The 16,907-nt window shown below is 53.9% G+C and overlaps 1 protein-coding gene across 2 annotated transcripts in view; it reads right to left on the bottom strand.

The window, feature by feature from the left end:
* PRKCE (protein kinase C epsilon) overlaps positions 1-16,907 on the bottom strand; it is a 570,596-nt gene that overhangs the window by 102,525 nt on the left and 451,164 nt on the right. For both annotated transcript variants that reach the window (XR_015725163.1, XM_045787917.2), the window contains exons 12-14: positions 15,748-15,886; positions 10,230-10,418; positions 6,193-6,339 (exon numbers count right to left, since the gene is read on the bottom strand). Coding sequence is in view for 1 of the 2 variants with exons in the window: in XM_045787917.2 (XP_045643873.1) it covers positions 6,193-6,339; positions 10,230-10,418; positions 15,748-15,886 (475 nt within the window). In the remaining variant the exon portion in view is untranslated. The remainder of the gene's footprint in view (positions 1-6,192; positions 6,340-10,229; positions 10,419-15,747; positions 15,887-16,907) is intronic.

Raw genomic sequence — 16,907 nt, 5'->3', positions numbered from 1 at the left:
GGCCTGAGGCTCAGAGAGATGAGACGACTCTCCCAAGATCCTGCAGCCCCAACGGGGACCTGGCTACACCTGATTAAACAGCCTGGCCCTCACACACCGCACCACCTCCTGCGAGCCTTAGCTCTTGGTTCCTGGGATGGGAGGGAGAAGGGGGCCTTGATCAGGCTGGTTGGGGGTGCTGAAAAACTCCCAGACATCCACAGCTTTGTCAAATCCTGTGCATAATTTTATGAGTGGCTATTTTTAATCCCCACGTTATGGATAAGGAGCTGGAGCTCAAGGAGGCCAGAGGTCTGGGGGTGAATTCCCGGGCTTCCATGGCTATCCTGCAACAGCACTTTCATTTTAACCCAAGCCTCTCCGCGGTCAGAGCTGGCACTGGTGCACTGTGCCATGTCGCTACCTGGGCAACGGCCAGAAACAGGTTCCTGGACATTTCCCATGCCCTCCGGGCCCGGACCAGTGTCCTGGCTCTTTGTGGGACCTTGCAGCTTCTTGGAAGCTAAGGCCTGGCACTCTGGCACGGACACAGTCCAGGGGGATGTCCTAACTGCCGTCTGTAGGAACTGCCCGGGCCCCGCTCCTGCTCTGACGGGTGGAGGAGGACAGACTTTAACGGGCACCCGGGGCTCTCTTTTCATGGTGCACACTATCAGGTGGTCCCTTGGACAGGGGGGCGAGCTTTAGGGGAAGGGGTTGCCTGTTCGGCAGGGCTCCTCCCTCAGGCTGCGAAGTTGGTGAGGTTGTGAGGTTCTCAAGCCCACTTCCCAGTTTTCTCTCAGCACAGCCCGCTCATGCAGGAGCATGCAGGAAGGGCCTCCCTTGAGGGTCCCGTCATGCAGTGTGGATGGCTGGATGGAAACGGATCATGAGGTTGGAAGGGCCTCCATGTCACCGGGCCTGAGGGCTCACCTACCTGGACAGACTCCCCATTCTGGAGGCCTTACCTTAAAGAGGGACATTCACACTGAAGCAAACTTGAAAAGAGAGAACACGTACACAAAGAGAAGTTTACTTGGCCGGCATTTCCCTCATTGCCCTTGGCTTTCACTGAGGAGAGCTAGGTTTCTGGGGAGGCAGAGTGCTCCCCCTTCCGCTGGCTGCCCCCAATTCCAGCGCTGGGGCCCTGGCAGCCATCATCTCAGAGCCTAATGCTTTTTGGGCAAAGGAGGAACACACAGGAGAGAAGCCCGGAGTGGGAAAATACCTCCAAGACCCGCACAGTCAGATGATGCCGTCTGACCGCACCCAACACGTCGCTTCTGCCCGCTACAGTCCCCTGAGAAGGCAAGCCCACCAGTAACGCAAAAGCAGACCGTGCCACTTTACTGGCCGCTGGGTGATGCTGCCACCTTGGCACGAAATCCCCAGTGGGACCGGTGAATGATTCTACGCTTGGAGATTTTTCCCAGCATCAGAGGCCTGGGCTCCCACCTCACTGGCTTCTCCATTCCCCACACCTGCCCGCTGGTGGGGGGCCTGCTGCCTGCCCTGTGGGCCGCTGCTCTGAAGCAGGCCACCTCCAGAGATGGATGTGAGGACACGATGGCACAGAGTGTTTGGTCTGGCGTCGATGGCACATCGCTTGTGCAAAGTCTGAATCCGTGGGTGGCAAGAGGGCGGACAGGAGGAACATAAAAGGGAAGGGGACGGAGGGAGAGTATACAAGAAGGCTGGCGGGATGAACGACAGGGAATCTCCACACTGAAGCAGGGGCCACTGCAAAATGCCCTGGGGTGCGGGTGAGTGCAGAGGGACGTAAACCTGACGGCAGGCAACCCCGTCGGCCTAATGACAGCGGTGAGTCAGGGCAGGGGCTAGACGGGGAGGCTCAGGCGCCAGGGAGCAGAAGTCTCAGCTTAGCAAACATCTCAAGAAGGTAAAGGCCTGGAGGGGACAGCAGCCACCCAAGGTATGCCAGGGAACCGGACCAGAGGCCAGAGGCCAGAGGCTAACTACAAATCTGCACAATCTCATTGCTGAGATCTTCAGAGGGGCGAGGCTTCCCGCAGAGAGGATGGAAACCAGGCCCGGGAACTTGCCGTATGGTCAGCCCCTGTGGAGCCAGCCTGTGCAGTGTGCGCGTGGGCTTTCCCTCCCACCGTGCCGCGGGAGTGGGAAGAGTCAGGAGCTCCAGAAAACAATACCACGATGTCTTGGCTCTTCTTAAGCCCTGGGCTGGAGGACATGACTTCACCCAGCCTCACCTCCAGCGCCTCCCACCAGACAAAACCAACTTCCTCCTACCAGACAGGCAGGACCCTGCCCAAGATCCTTGGATTCAGTATGTCCAGCTAATTCAGCGGGGTAGTCGCTCTCCAGCTGTTTTCTGGGGGTGCTGGCATTTTGGTGTGATGTCAACAGGACATTGGGTAGGGAGCAAATGGAGCTAGCCCCAGACAAAGGAGCCCCAGAGTTCCCTCAGGGCCCCAGGTCGTTGACTGAATGCCCTGGCGGTTTTGGCATGAGGAGATTGCAGGGGGTGGGGGATGGGTCTGGGCATCTGGTTCCACTGCCTTCTGAAGCACACCCCCGCATCTTCTAGAGGCCACCACCGAATTGTAAGGCTGGTGATGTTGCTCACATACTTGTCCTCTCCTTTCTCAAGGAGTCTGTCCCTAAGACCCAAGAACCTCACCCCGTCCCTGGAGGCTTACAACCCACTATCCTGTCCACGTCTTCCCAATGCCAGGCTCCAAACCCACTTTCCTTCCTCCCTCTGTCAAAACCTTTCCTTCCCAGCTCTCCTCAAAAGGAAGCGGATGTGCCCTGAAGCTACGGGACACCTTCAGCCCGAGGACAGCCTGTCTTGTGATGGAACCCCTGCCCTGTAAACACACTTCAGCCCCCCACATCTCTCCAGGGACCTCTCGTGGGTGGGGTCTGTTCTGCCTGTGGGTACCTGGCCCTGCGTACGAAGCCCAGCCTTCCCCACTGCTGGCAGCTGAGCCAGCGGGTACTCATACCCCCAGGGTTAATCCTGAGTTAGTAAGAGGTGGGTGGTGGTTTATAAAAACATTGTGTGAGTTCCACATGGGCTCGGTGAGGCTTTCGCTATGTTTGTCACTGTGGCGGGCTTTAATTCAACTTAAGATTCGTTTCTGCTGTATACAAGCCCACGGAGGACTCAGGTGGTGCCTTCAACATTCTTCAGAAAAGAGCTTTCAGCTTAGGGACACACTCGGGACACCTCTCCAACTTGCTAATGAGATGTAGACTGTTCTTTTCTTTCCCATTTTGATACTTCTCCAGAGAGAAGTCTCTAGAATATAAACGCAGTCAGATACTTAAATGACTTGAACACATCTTTAAAGACCTGTAGCTGGAACTCTGTGAGGATCAACAGTATTCGGCTCGAAACGTGACCAGAAACATCTCTTGCGCGACCTAAGTTTCCTTTCTCAGCCTTCCTTCAGATGTTCTCTCTCTTCCGAACGGAATTCAAACCAGCCGGATAAATGCCCTTCCCCCAACTCCCAACCGTGTCCAGGGGAACTCTGGAGGGCTGTGAGGGGGAGGAGGAGCTTGGACAGAAGGTGACGTGCAAAGCAAGGATGGAATCAGTCTTTGGGAACGCAGACTCCAGTGTACTTCGCTGGGAGCTCCCGGACGGCCCCTGTCCTTACTCTTTGCCATCCTCCCAGGGGACGCTCGTGGCCCAGGAAGCCTATTTGAGCCCCTGAACAAAGCAAGCAAGCAGAGTCCTGCCCCCTGGTCCCCAGTTGGGGGCTCATGAGATGCCCAAGGGAGGGAAGCATGGGTCCTGTGTGGCTTTGGGTGGAGACAGAGTCCCACCTGACCGCCAGGTGAGCTTGACCCCCTCATGCAGGGATGCGCTTCTGCCCGGTCCCGGGGACCCTCTCCCGCCCTGGCCCACAGGAGCACCCGCACTCCCAGCCAGCCACCCCTGCCTGTCTGAGCAGCTGAGGCCTGCCCACCTCCAGTGGGCTGGGTCATGGGCTGGCCTCCTGAGTCCCTCTTCTCTCTTTACCCCTTCCTCCGGGTCTGGTTCCTTCTTCAACCCGCAGGCCCACAGAAACCTCACACCTGTTCTTCATGCCCTTCCGTCACTCTGGGGGAAGCCAGCTACAGCTCAGAGGGTTACTTCTCTTAGGTTTGCCCTTTCATTGGCTCAGAGTTCAGACAGAGGGTGGAAGCCCTGCGAGGAATCCCTGGTATTGCTAGGCCTTGGGGAAGGGCTTCTGGAAACGGGAGCTTCGTGGGGCCTCCAAAATCTCAGAGCACGCTCGCCCACTGGATTTGAGCACTGTTCTGCCGTCTGTTCCCTCAAAGGAGACTCTTCTCCATGAATCCACACTTGAAAACTTCTCTGGGTCTTTGATCGTCAAGATCTTTCCTAATTCCCTGCTTTCCTGCGGCTTCTCAGGATAGGCTCCTGTGCCTGCCTCTGCCGCACCCCAGGCCTGCTCTTCCCTTCGCACCCCCTGCTGACAGTCCCCCGGGCTTGCCCTGTGCCCTGGCCCCACACCCCCAGGAGGGGCTGCCCCTCTAGCCCGGCCCGGCCCTCTGCAAGCCTAGCTTTGATCTGGGGGAGTCATTCTGCAGACCTCCACTGGCTGGTCGGTCCCATTGGTCAGGCCTGGATCGCTCAGTGCTACTTCCCACTTTGCTCTGGGTTGATTACCGTAGACCAAACCCACACTAACATTGTACCCTCAGATCTGAGTCTTTTGTTTTCCCCTCCTTCTCCACTTGACCTCTGGTTTCCTACTTCCCCTCACTTTTTTTGGGACACAGTTAAACTTGTCCTTGCAGACCACTCACAGAGCCCCTCTGGGTGTGTGGGGGGGGGTGGGGGCAGCCACTGAGCAGGCTGGCATGTGCAGCTGCCTTGCCCAGAGCCCCAGCAGGCCCCAGAGCCAAGGTGGGGACAGATGGGCAGGGGCGGAGGTAATGTTACCAAAGAGAGAAGGTGAGCCTAAATCTAGCCTGTGGCACGCTGTGTGCCGGCCAGCAAAACTCATCAAAACCAAAGGAGGAAGCACAGGAGGAGCGGTGACCCGACCGAGCGTCCGGGGCCAGTCAGCCTTCCACGTTCTAGTCTGGCCGAGGCGTGCACCACGCCTTCAGCTCAGAGTTGCCTCCTAACTTGGGACATTTCTGAGAATCCCAGCACTATCCGTAATAGCTCCCCAGAAAACCTCCTGGAATAGAATGGAATTCCTCCCGGATGACTCACAAAGCACAGGAGGGTCTTTCCTGTACTTGTAAGTGGGGGAGGAGGGGCCGCGGGGTGGCTGAGGGTTGACTGGATGACTTCTTCGGGTTTTCCCCGCCCGGGACCCCGGCCCCACCGCTCTGGGGCTCCTACCCTGCCATTTCCTCATGTTACAGATTCCCGGTGCTCCCAGTGAACTAGCCAGCTGGCCATCCCAATTTTCAGTCTGAATGACTGCCTCATCGGGCGACACGCCAAGAGACTTCAGATGCGCCCCCTGCACAGGCATGCACACACACTGTAAGGACGGCACTGCCGGCCGTCTCCCCTCCAGCAGAAGGTCACCGCCGGGACACAGCCTCCACTCTCTGATCCCTCTTTCCAGCCGCCGAGCTCCAATACCCAGTGCGGCTGCCCCTGGGACAGGCATCACCGCCGCGGGCCTGAGAAGCTGCACGGAGGCGTGTGCTGGGGCTGGCGAGGGCTCGGCAGGGACGGCGCGGGAGAGCAGGTGCGGGAGCTCTCCACAGACAGCCTCTCACAGGCTCGGCCCCTAGACTTGGCGCAGCACCCCCCCCCCCGCCCCCGGGTGTCGGGCCCTGGGCCTTACCTTCGCACTCTGCGCTAAGTCCACATCACGACTGTGACTGTGGCTCTGATGTAGTGTGTTTCTTTAAACTGACTAAGTTATAAAGCAAACCGGTTCATTTCTAAAGAAACCTTCTCTCTTTACCATATGCAGTACGTAGCATTTGATCCAAAGCCATCGATGGATCTCGATTAAAATTAAAACATCTTCTTCTGTGTCCCATGAGAATCCCCATCTTGGTTATGTCTCTAGGTTACATATTTTTGACAGCAAACTCTTAGGAAGTCTTCCTTGGAAGACCTTCAGGGAGAGTGTCGGCTACTTCCTGTGCTTGTCGTTTGGGCTGTGAAAGTGCCCCAGAACCATTCTTTCTACGCGCTCAGGCCCGACCCACAGTGTGGAATGAGCTCCGGGCCCTACTTACAATTCGAGGTTTGAAGGGTGGCTTGATCTTCTTCTGCTCCAGGAGCACCCAGTCGATCTCCTTGAAGAATGGGTGCTGCTTGATGGCGTCCTCGCCGTTCTGGGCCGCCACACAGCCCAGGCGCTTGTGTGGGTTCTTGGTCATGAACTGTGGGGAGGAGGACATGACATCATTAGTGACAGAGGCCTGGCAGGGACAGGCTGCGAGGGAAAGATGGAAGTCAGCCAGGGCAACGTCTTTAGCACCCTCTCCCAAGCCTGTTTCCTGCACTTCTGGGGGACTCTACCCCCCCCCCCCCCCGAGTCCAATTTTACTCTTGTCTAGAACTTACTATGTGCTAGCCGCCACTCTCAACGTAGCATACATTATTAACTCATTTCGTCCAAATGCGAGCCTCTGAGGTCTATTATTGTCCCTATTTTATAAGTGAGGTAGTTGAGGCACAGAGAGGTTAACCCGGCCAACGTCAAACAGCCAACGAGGTACCACGCTGGGAGGAGGAACTCAGGCTGTTACTAACTCCCCGGTTCTCCTCAGGTTCTCGAGTCTTCTCATCAGGGAGATGGAGGTCTGATACACTCACTTACACTGAGAGGTCAACAGTCCTTGCTGAGGTGAGAAAAGAGGACCAGCTATTCATGCTAAGGTAAATTATCAAAGGCTCCTCCACTTCTCCTTTTCCTGGCCCCAGGGCCCCCTCACTTTTTCTTTAAAATTTGAATTTGTAATCTCCAGCATACAATACCCATGTAGATCAACTGATTAAAAAAAAAACAAGAAAAGGAAAGGATTATGGCTTCTCAACGTTTGTTGGTAAAAACCACATCGATGTGTTTTATATTTGTGGGCTGACGTCTTGTGAGAAGAGCCTCTGGCTTGGAGGCAGCTTCTCGAGATGTAAAAATCTGTATTTTTATCCGCAGCCCTCATATTTCCCCACACACCCAGGTAAGCTTATTCCTATTACGTGAGTCAGTTCTGATGGCAAATAATCTGAGTAGATGTGTACCACATAACCTTGAAAACAATCCGTGCTGGTAGGTGGAAATATTTCTGAGAGCCCCCCCAAATAAAGTTAGGGGTGTGTGTGCGCGCGCGTGTGTGTGTGCATATGTGCGCGCGCGTGCACGTGCATGTGCGTGCGCATGTGCGTGTGTGCGTGCATGTGTGTGCGCATGTGCATGCGCTAGAGACAGTTACATTTCATAGCGTCTGCATTCAAATAAAGGAATTTACTTCCATAATCCAAAGGAAGAAATCTAGGCTGATACGGTTTCAGGCTTCATTAGCAAGAAGGGTTTTCTTGGGCAGGGAGAGTCTCCTGCTGACTCCTGTCTGGTGCCCCTGAAGCCAAAGCGCAATGACCCGCGGCTGGGAGAGACACAGATAAGAGAGTGAAGGGCTGGTGGGCAGATTCGAGGTAGAACGGTACCAACACACACTTCACCTTCCTGATCTAAAAGTCTCCAGAGGCTACCCTGCTTCAGCACTCTTAATTCCTACCGCCCACAGGATAAGGTCCATAGACTATGGCACACAGAAACTTCTCAGTCTGAACCCAGTCTACCGTGGCTGGCCTTTAGTATCCTTTATTCCCCTGGCTGAATGCCCCTGTCCAGTCCCTATGTATCCTCTAAGAACCAGTCAAAATGCTGCCTCCTCTGTGAAGCCTCCCAAGATTCCCTCCTCTGTAGGTATCTGGGACCTCATGTTTCTTGCTTATTTAAATTACTATTTGCCTACACATCTCTTCCCCCTAGCAGATAGGAATCAGTCCTGTCTTCCCAGCGCCTGGTTCAGGGCCTGGCTTCTATTGTGCACTCAGTACACTTAAATGACTAAATAGGGGGCTGAATGCTGGGCCTCAGAGCACAGTGCTGAGGAAGGAAGGCACTAGGACCAGCACTTACTGTTGCATAGGTTGTGCACTGTGTAACTCAATGATGTAAATGGTCTTCTCTAGAGTTCTGCACCACTTATGTGTAGGTAGCAGCCTTCAGAGACACAGCTCAGTGGCCAGAGTCATGGAAAACCTGGCCTGGCCCCAGAGTCAAGGGACAATGTGAGAAAGTAAAGTGTTCCAAGGCCAAGGGAGTGAAGACTCTTCCTCACTTCCTCAGCTCTTCCTCACTTCCTTAGCTCTTCCTGCCCTTCCGCTTCTGGGGGAGGAAATGTCAGGGCTACTGATAAACACACAGGTTTTAACATCTCGGGAAGCTGCTCCCGAGTCAGAAGCTCTTCTTGCAGGGAAGATGCCTTCTCTCAGAGACGTTGCCCTCACCCACCAGCGGACACAGGCATAACCTCTAGCTTCTGAATCTCTGTAGGACAAAGTTTCTCAACCTCTGTGCTAATGACGTTTTGCACGGGATACGTCTTTGTTGTGGGAATTGTCCTGTGCATTGTAGGATGTTTAGCAAGTCTCTGGGCTCCACCCACGAGATGCCAGCAGCAGCCCCCCTCCAAGTTGTGATGGCGAAAACGTCTGCGGACATTGCCAAATATCTCCTGGGGTGGGGGTGGGAGGGTAAAGTCACACCTTGTTGAGAAACACTGCTCTGGGTCATCCAAAAATGAAAGGGCCTCACTGGGATGCGGGCAGGGGTCCCACCGGTTTGTCGGGCTGGTGTTCAGGGCCCTGGGCAAGTGAGCAGCTCTGCTGGGCTGGTGTTCTGGCTCCTTCGGGTGCTGCCCGCAGGCTTCTCCTGAGCCGGCACCCGACACAGCACCTGGCGCGTAGCCGACGCTCACTGGTATACACTATGAGTGAACACACATTCTCTACTTGCTTCCTTCACTGTTCTCATCCCAGTTGTGACTATGTGTGGATGTATTTTTTTATTTATTGCCCACCTCTGCCTGCTGGACGATGGCTGTTATACTCACCAATACTCACTTAGCACGAGGCGTGATGCCCCCCACACTGGAAACACTCAACAGACAGTAGGTCATTGCATTACTGACAGGGAGGGAGAGGGCGAGGAAGACAAAGGGAAATGGCTGAGGTGAGGGAAAGAAGGAAGGGGAAGAAAGCAAGAGCCGCAGGCGAGAATAGCAGGCTCTGATGTGGCACCTCCCAAAATGTGGCACGTGTGCTCCCAGACACCCACAGAATGATTGGAGGTTTTCTGCCATTTTCCTACGATGATTTATGTTACTTAGCTACGGTAAATGATACGGGTTTCCCGTTTATGACAGCGATACAAAATTTCTTGCTAAAAAACACGGAATTAGGGAAATATCGGTAGATGATTGAAAGAACAAATAAATCACACTTGAGAGGGTACTTGCATACGGGAAACCTGGTGAATGTAACGTCCAGGTACTGAACTTTGCTGCAGTCTGATGGGTGACAGAAGCCAGGACTGGAAGTCAAGGTTCTCAGGCTGTCATCTACGTCCCCCCTCCACCCAGCGGGTCAACTGCTCTGCCTGCCTTCCCGGCATCCCGCCTTCCACAGCTTTCTAAGGCGGACAGGGCACTTCACTTACTTGGCCTCGTCCAAGTGGCTTATGCTACAGAAATAGCCGCTCTGAGCAAGTACTAAGCATTTCACACGTGCGGGATTATCCGCAGGGCTGGGGACCGTCTCTCTATTGTGTCTGAATCCAGCACAGCTGCGCAGGCCTTGAGCGGGCCCTTCTTCTCTGATCAGCCCTTCAGCCACAGAGATGCAGTCATGGGCACAGGCGCACGGTGCCCGCCTCCCTTTTGCCCATCAGAGGCTCCAGCGGGAGAAGACAGGCGTGGGTGGCAGGGGAGGAGGCGGCGTGTATGTGGCAGAGGTGATGCCAGCACGGTCTGGGTTGGTTGTGCTCCCTCTGGAACGCATGGGCACACAGACACGTGCAGAGCTTGTCCCAGTCCCAAAGAAAGCAATTCATGCCTCAACTCCCCGCACTGCCCGCCTCTCGTTCAGCTGCAGCAGAGGTGGGAGGAGAGAGGCATCCTCAGGGACCAGGAAGGAGTGATGGGGACAGAGGGAGGAGAGGGAGAGAGCTCAGGGGAGCAGCGGCGTGGGGAGGGGGAGGACTCACAGCTTTCAGGATGCTGACGGCCTCCTTGCTGAGCCAGACCGGGTAGAGCACGTCGTCGTGAAGGATGGACTCGAACAGGTCGTCCTCGTTGTCAGCCTCGAAGGGGGGCTGCCCAGCCATCATCTCGTACATCAGCACCCCCAGGGCCCACCAGTCCACCGAGGGGCCATACTCCAACTCCTGCAGGATCTGTTGGGGAAGCGGGTGAGGTCAGGGCCCGCCCAGGACGCCCGCCCACAGCCTCCTCCCCAGGCCGCAGGTGCCGTGGGAACTGCCCCTTCATTTCTGGCTTGCTCCTCTGCACAGCGGAGCCCTGGCTCGTATAACTGAGGCTCGGAAATCAGCAAATTCAGGGAAAACTGACTTTGGGAGGCACTATGCTGGGGCCTAACTCTCAACTCTCCAAAGTCAACACTGACAGTCTGTCCTCCTGTGGGAATAGATCGCCGTCTCTTTGTCGGAGCAGATGAAGCTCCTGACTTGCACTTAGGACCACGTAAAAATATGTGTGTATTTTTGACACTAAAATCCGGGTCAGAAGAGCAAGATGCAGGCTAAGAGAGACACGAGCAAGCTGTAAGTGACTGAGAGCAAACGAGGACCATCTCACACTGAGCAGAATCTCAGTCTTCTTTAAATTGTGACAATGCTGAATTCACCTGAGCCCTATGTTTTTGAAACGAAACTATACTTAGTAAATCTCCCCATCCTTTTGTGTTCTAACCACAAAAGACGCCTATGCTTTTGGATATTCCGGGAAAAGACCCACCTCCAATGTGCCTCGCGACTCCCACAAAACTGGCTGATGAATCCCTTGTATACCTGCCTGCGTAAGGCCCAGGCCCCTTCCCTTTATCTGTGACATTCCTCACCAAGGAGCAGAACCTTCTCCCTACTGCAACGGCCCCAATCAAATCATCTCCTCGATCCTCCAGTGTGCTTTGTCTTTGTCACGGGTCACTTCTCTGACCTACACTCTCAGTCTCTCTCGCTTCCTTTCTTCTGACCGAAGGCGGAGCTGAATTCATTTATGTTAAGTGCACACATGACACGTGGCTGTGGGATACCCTGCGCCATCAGCTTCCTGCACGATGATGTGCGGGGACCGCAGGTTTACAAACTGAATCATAATTTCAATGTCAGGGAGGAATGTGCCCTAAAGAAGCTGCAGGACCTTTTGAAAAGCAAGTAATTGCCCCCAATCCTATATTTTTCTGGAGCACTGGCCATGTGTTACAAGGGAAGAGACAGAAGACTGACTGGGGTGTTTCTCTTCCATTCCAAGTTTGGGGCTACATTTTCTGGGTGATCTAGAGCCATTCGTTTGACTTTCTCATCACTCGAAGCTCAGATTCTCAGCTTAACCTCCTAAGATTAATTAAGGTGGAAGATTTTAAAAGCATGTTGCAAAATACAAAACTCTGGATAATTGGAAGTTGGTGTGCAATCCAAGGTTTCTTCTGTTAGCTTTGGTCTCCACGTATGGAGAGTAGGCAGCAGGTCAATGATACGTATTTGGCTCAGCGTGGAAATAAATGCCACACTGGCTCCACTGCTAAGGAAGGGCTTGTGAAGTGAGGCCCCATCCCGTAATTATTTTCTCCTTTTATCAGAGCCAGATTAGGCCCACAAACACATGGGTGAGATGACCTCTCTGGGTTGCTCTCAGCTCTGTAATTCTATGAAGAATTCCAAAAAGTCAAGGCGATAGAGGACCAGCATGGCTGGGGTGCATGTCCTAAAGGGCTGCCCATTCAGGACTTCCCCCAAATGGCAAAAGGGCATACACGGTCACTCCAGCTTACCCCAGGCAGCTAACTTCTCAGATCACCTGTCTAGAACGAGGCTCCAGCTCAGTTCTCAGACTCCAGGATGGCCAGGGAAGAGGAGACCGAACTAAGTACCAGGACTTTCCCTGGTCTCTTCAAAACACCCTTCTAGAGACTTAAGACTACAGGCTGCTTGGGATTAAGTGGAATCATTTTGAAAACAGTAAAAACACACGTGTTTTAGGAATCCTTTGAATTTAGAATGAAAAGAAATGTAAGCAAACGCAGCCCACTTTGAATTATCTGGGGCTGGCAATCTGGTGAGAATCTCTGGTCTCTTACTTAGCCCAGTGGTCAGCACATGCTATCTGTAAGGTCAGAGCTATAGGCTCTGCGGTCCTGAGAAGCCAGTAATGCTGCCCTGCTCCAGAGCCAAAGCCAAAGTCAGTGGCTCCTTCGATCATGAAAGATCTAGCGCCCCACCTGGCTCACCACGGCACTGCTCGTTTCAAGGGCATGGTTACCACCGTCTGCTCCAGAAAGTCTTTCCGGAATTTCCCCAGCTTTTCTCGTATCTTCTCACATCCTAAGACCCTTTCCCGTCCCTAACGACTACAGGCCCTTTCCATATACTACCATGATTTTAGTCACTTTTTCATGGTCAGTTGTTTTGCCTGGGCATCTCTGAGCCAGCAAAGGTAGGGGCTCTAGCATGCTTCTCGGCCCCCCACCGGGACCAGGCCAATTCCAGCACTCAGGAGACTAGTGGCCACTTATGCCCACTGTGCGTGTCTCGCTGGGTGCGCGCCCTTCTCTCCTGAGTGGAGAGGGCTAGGAATGCTGGGGTGGCTACCCTCCAGCCTCCAGGAGGTGGCAGATCTGGGTCCCGTGCCTCCACAGGGTGGCAGGGAGGTGACCTCCAGGTGGCCTATGTGTGCTCAGACAGGATGGCTCTGCAGAAACCACAGAGCGGCCCTGACCACCCTTCCCCAGGCCCACTCCAGAGCCTTCCCATTTGGGGCGGCCTCTTTCATAAAATTCCTTTGGGGCTTGGCCCTAATCTTCTGCTTCTTACCTGACCTGTCAGCACTGGAGCCGTGAGAAGGGCAAGGCTTCACACGCCATGGGAGGGCACGGGTGCGGTGGCTACCCCCTTGAGCGGCTCAGAGCTGAGTTAGAAGGGCAAGCATCGGGCCTAATGGTGCCAGTCACACCCAGGGCTGGCTGCCATTTCCTGGGGAGCAGGCGCCGGGTGTGTGGAAAGGAGAGTGGGTGCAGTGGGGGCTAGCCAAGGGTGCGTGGTGGGAAGAACAGCATTAGGGAAGAGCTAGGGCTTCATTAGGTGTCTGTGGTTTCAGGGTTCACCAGGCGCCTCACAGCCCCTCCTAGCTGAATAGAGGCTTATGGTTTCTTAAGCATTTCCATGCTTTAATCTCATTAGACTCTCAAAACAGCTTGATGAGGTAGGGAGGGCAGGAAGTGCTCTTCCCATTTGAAAGGTGAGGAAGCTGAAGGTCTAAAACACTGTTGTGACTTGAGCAAGGTCACATGGGGGCATCAGGGGTCCAGTCTAGCCTGGAATCTCAACTCTCAGGACGGTGCTGTTCCCACCCCACCGCATGAGCCAGCGGTGCTGATAGCGACGCAGTGCTCGTGTGGGCCTGGCTCTGCGCTCAATGCTTTGGAGGCATAATTTCATTTCATCTCCCCAGTAGCCCTTGCTGAAAGCAGCACTATTTTATCAGCTGTGATTCGCCCACAGAAAGACCAGGACTGCTCGCCGCGCCGCAGGTACTGGTGACTCCGCATCCTGGGCCCGAGGACGGAAGGCGAAGGAAGAGCGGCCGCGCCTCCTTATAAGCCGAGTGATCGGCACTGTTCACGGTGACTCGCGTCAACGGACTGCCTGTCGTGAGAGCTGTGTGGATGTTTTGTTCGTCATAAAGTGACTGTTTGCCTTGGGCTGGGTCCTTAACTACTCTGCTGGCCTGTTAACCCTTTGACTCTGGCATCAGCTTACAGAGGACTGAAACCAGGCACTCTGTTGAGAAGGAATGAATGAGGAAGACAGTAAAAAAGCAGGTCCCAACTGAGGGCCCTGGCTTTTGCTGATTTCTCCTCCAAGATTAAATTCCTAGTGTTCCTGCTAAGGAAGATTGACTGAAATCTCGCTTTCAGATCTCTTAGAAGGTAAAGGTTCGAAATGGAATTCAACTTTTTACTTACCGTCCTCACGCCTCTCCTCGGGCCCCCCACGTCTTGTCTGGTCTGTGAAGAGTCTCTGAACTGTGCTTCCTGCACTCCCTGCCTTCTGGGCCAGACTGCTGGTGCCCAACTTCTTCCCGGCACAGGTCTGAGAGACCCGGACACCCTCCACCAGAAAACTCTTAGTGGGTCTACAGCTCCTCTAGGATAAAGGTCACTTCCTTTGGTCCTCTTTCCTAATTTTATTCATAACTATGAGCATTAAGAACTCTACGTTCTAGCTATACTATTTCCCTTTCCTGAATGAAGGCCAAGAATATTCTCATCCCTTCATCTTTGCTCACATTGGAGTGTCACGAGTTCAAATTCATGTATTCATTCAACAAACCGTTACTAAGAGCCCGATCTGTGTGCTGGATCCTGGGAGTAACTCAGAAACACAGCCCCTGCCCTAAAGGGTTCAGAGCCCAGGAATCCTGAACCTCGTGTGCTGTCCTGCCCCCACCCCAATCCCCCTGGTTGTTTTCAGGAATGCTCCCTAACCCCACCCTCTACCACCAAAGTTAGTCCTGCTGATTCTCGACAACCTGGTCGCCTACCAGGTGTTCCAAGAAGCCTTCTGTTATCCCTGAGGATACCACCTTGTCTCTTGTATCTATTTATTCTGCTTAATACCCAGAAGCTCTTTTAGGAGAGTGAGGAATGCTCAGTCGATTCTTCATCCTCACTTTGTGTCCAGCAGGGGCTCAAACAATGCCCACCGAAAGGAAATGCAATGGTCCTGTGCTAACGAACACCTATGCGCCACGGGCAGTGCGTATGGGGGGCTATCTCCTTCCCATCTTACACGGTCAGAACCCTCAAGGACATTTTTATTCAGCATCTATGATACACTTTGTCTTAAATCTGAATCATATCACACTAGGTATGTCTCAGCCTCGGCAAGATTGGCTTGAGAAACGCGACGCCGATAAGCACTTTATGATGAACAAAATATCCAAACGACCTCACGAAAGGCAGCCCCGTGGGTCAGGCCCCCAACGGACATCTCTGACCTAGATTTATAACGAGGCCCGCTTTCCTCTTCCTCCTCCTGCTCGATCCTGTGCACCTGCCATGCAGAATCGCCACCATGCTAGAAATGGCAGAGGATTCCCGGTTTTACCGCAGGTACATTACAGCTGCTGAAGCTACCTGCTGCCTTTATCGACGGCGCTCCTGTGTTCTGGTTATTAAGAAGCGAAGACAATGAGACAAGTCTATAAAGTTCTCTTGGTCCTAGTCCATTGGTAGTTCTGGACTATGATGGAAGGGTAAGGCCCAGCAAGGCTCTGGCCCGGTGTGGGGAATGACCTGTTGCTCACAACTGGCCCATTATCTCCTCCATCACCGCCACTGCCTTATGGAGAAATCAGTAAGCCTTCTACCTTTCCTCTTCTCCCTCCTCCCTTAGAATCTCTCCTGGTTTTCTAGAGTCTGCCCCCAGCACCACTAGGGGACCTCAGCCCTGGCAGAAGAAGGCGGCCCTCCGCGCACCGTCTTACCTCGGGCGCGATGTAGTCAGGAGTTCCACAGAATGTGGTGGTTGTGACACCATTCAGAATGCCTTCCTTGCACATCCCAAAGTCGGCCAGCTTGCAGTGACCTTCTGCATCCAGAAGGATGTTGTCCAGTTTCAAATCCCTGCAAGATGGGCCAGAACCACACGATTAATGCTTCAGCCATCCCAACAGGGTCTTCTTGAGTTGGGAGAGATGTGCACATCTCGGGGAAATTTGCTACAGGAAGGAAAGCCTTTGAGGAGGCTTGACCTGCTGGCAACCAACCTCAGTCCAGGGCTCTCGCCCACACTGACCAACCCCCAAAGGTGCCTCCATTCTCCCCAACGTGAGGGAGGAGCATCTCAAGACTGCTGCGGTCTAATAAAATCAGTAGTTATTTACTGAAGCCCTACTGTGTGCTGAAATCCATATTATTTAGACCTTGACATGAGAGGAAGAAGCAACTCATCCCCCTTCTTTCCTGAGTTAACCACAGGGATCAGCGGAGGGACAAGACTCATGCAGACTAACATCAATGATTCGGCCGAAACCACGTAAGCATCAGACGCTACTTTACGGAACACTGACTATGGGAGCTATCGTGTCATGGGGAAGGCCACTTCTGGCTGGTGCAGGCTGGGAGGGCATCAGGACAAAGTGACTCTCAAGAGAAGCTGGAGAGATGGTTAGGTTTGGAGAGAGCATGAAGGAAAAAGATGGGAGGGAAGGGAAAGCCCACGGGGTGGGTGCCAAAGGCAGTGACGGGACCAGAGAATTGGGCCCTGGTGAATGGTGGGGCAAGACAGGCATGTTGAAACCAACCCTGAAAAGCCTAGAATGCAAGAGGAGTTTGAAATTCATGCTGAGGGCAGTGGGAGACCTGCCTGCGGGAGCATGAACTATGTGCAAGATCAGTCTTCTCAGGGCAAGCAGGCATAGGGGGTAAGGCTCTGGGGACAGCAGGGAAGACAAGGCTGGCGGCAACAACCAGGCCCTACAGAACCCGGGAGGTTCTGCACAATGAGTGAGCACCACGGGGGATGGTGGGGGGCCATGCTGGCCTCAGCCAGAGCAGATCTCTTGCTTTACAGTTTGGGGTTCCCCATAAGATCTTGCATAAAATTTGAAGCTCTGGGTAAGAATCCCCCTACCAACCGAATCTG

Source organism: Ursus americanus, chromosome 7 (genome assembly GCF_024610735.1).
Source record: "Ursus americanus isolate L20-20 chromosome 7, mUrsAme1.1.p, whole genome shotgun sequence".
In the NCBI taxonomy this organism is placed as follows: Eukaryota; Metazoa; Chordata; class Mammalia; order Carnivora; family Ursidae; genus Ursus; species Ursus americanus.
The sequence above is the reverse complement of the archived record's forward strand: the minus strand, read 5'-3'. Positions and strand labels throughout refer to the sequence as shown.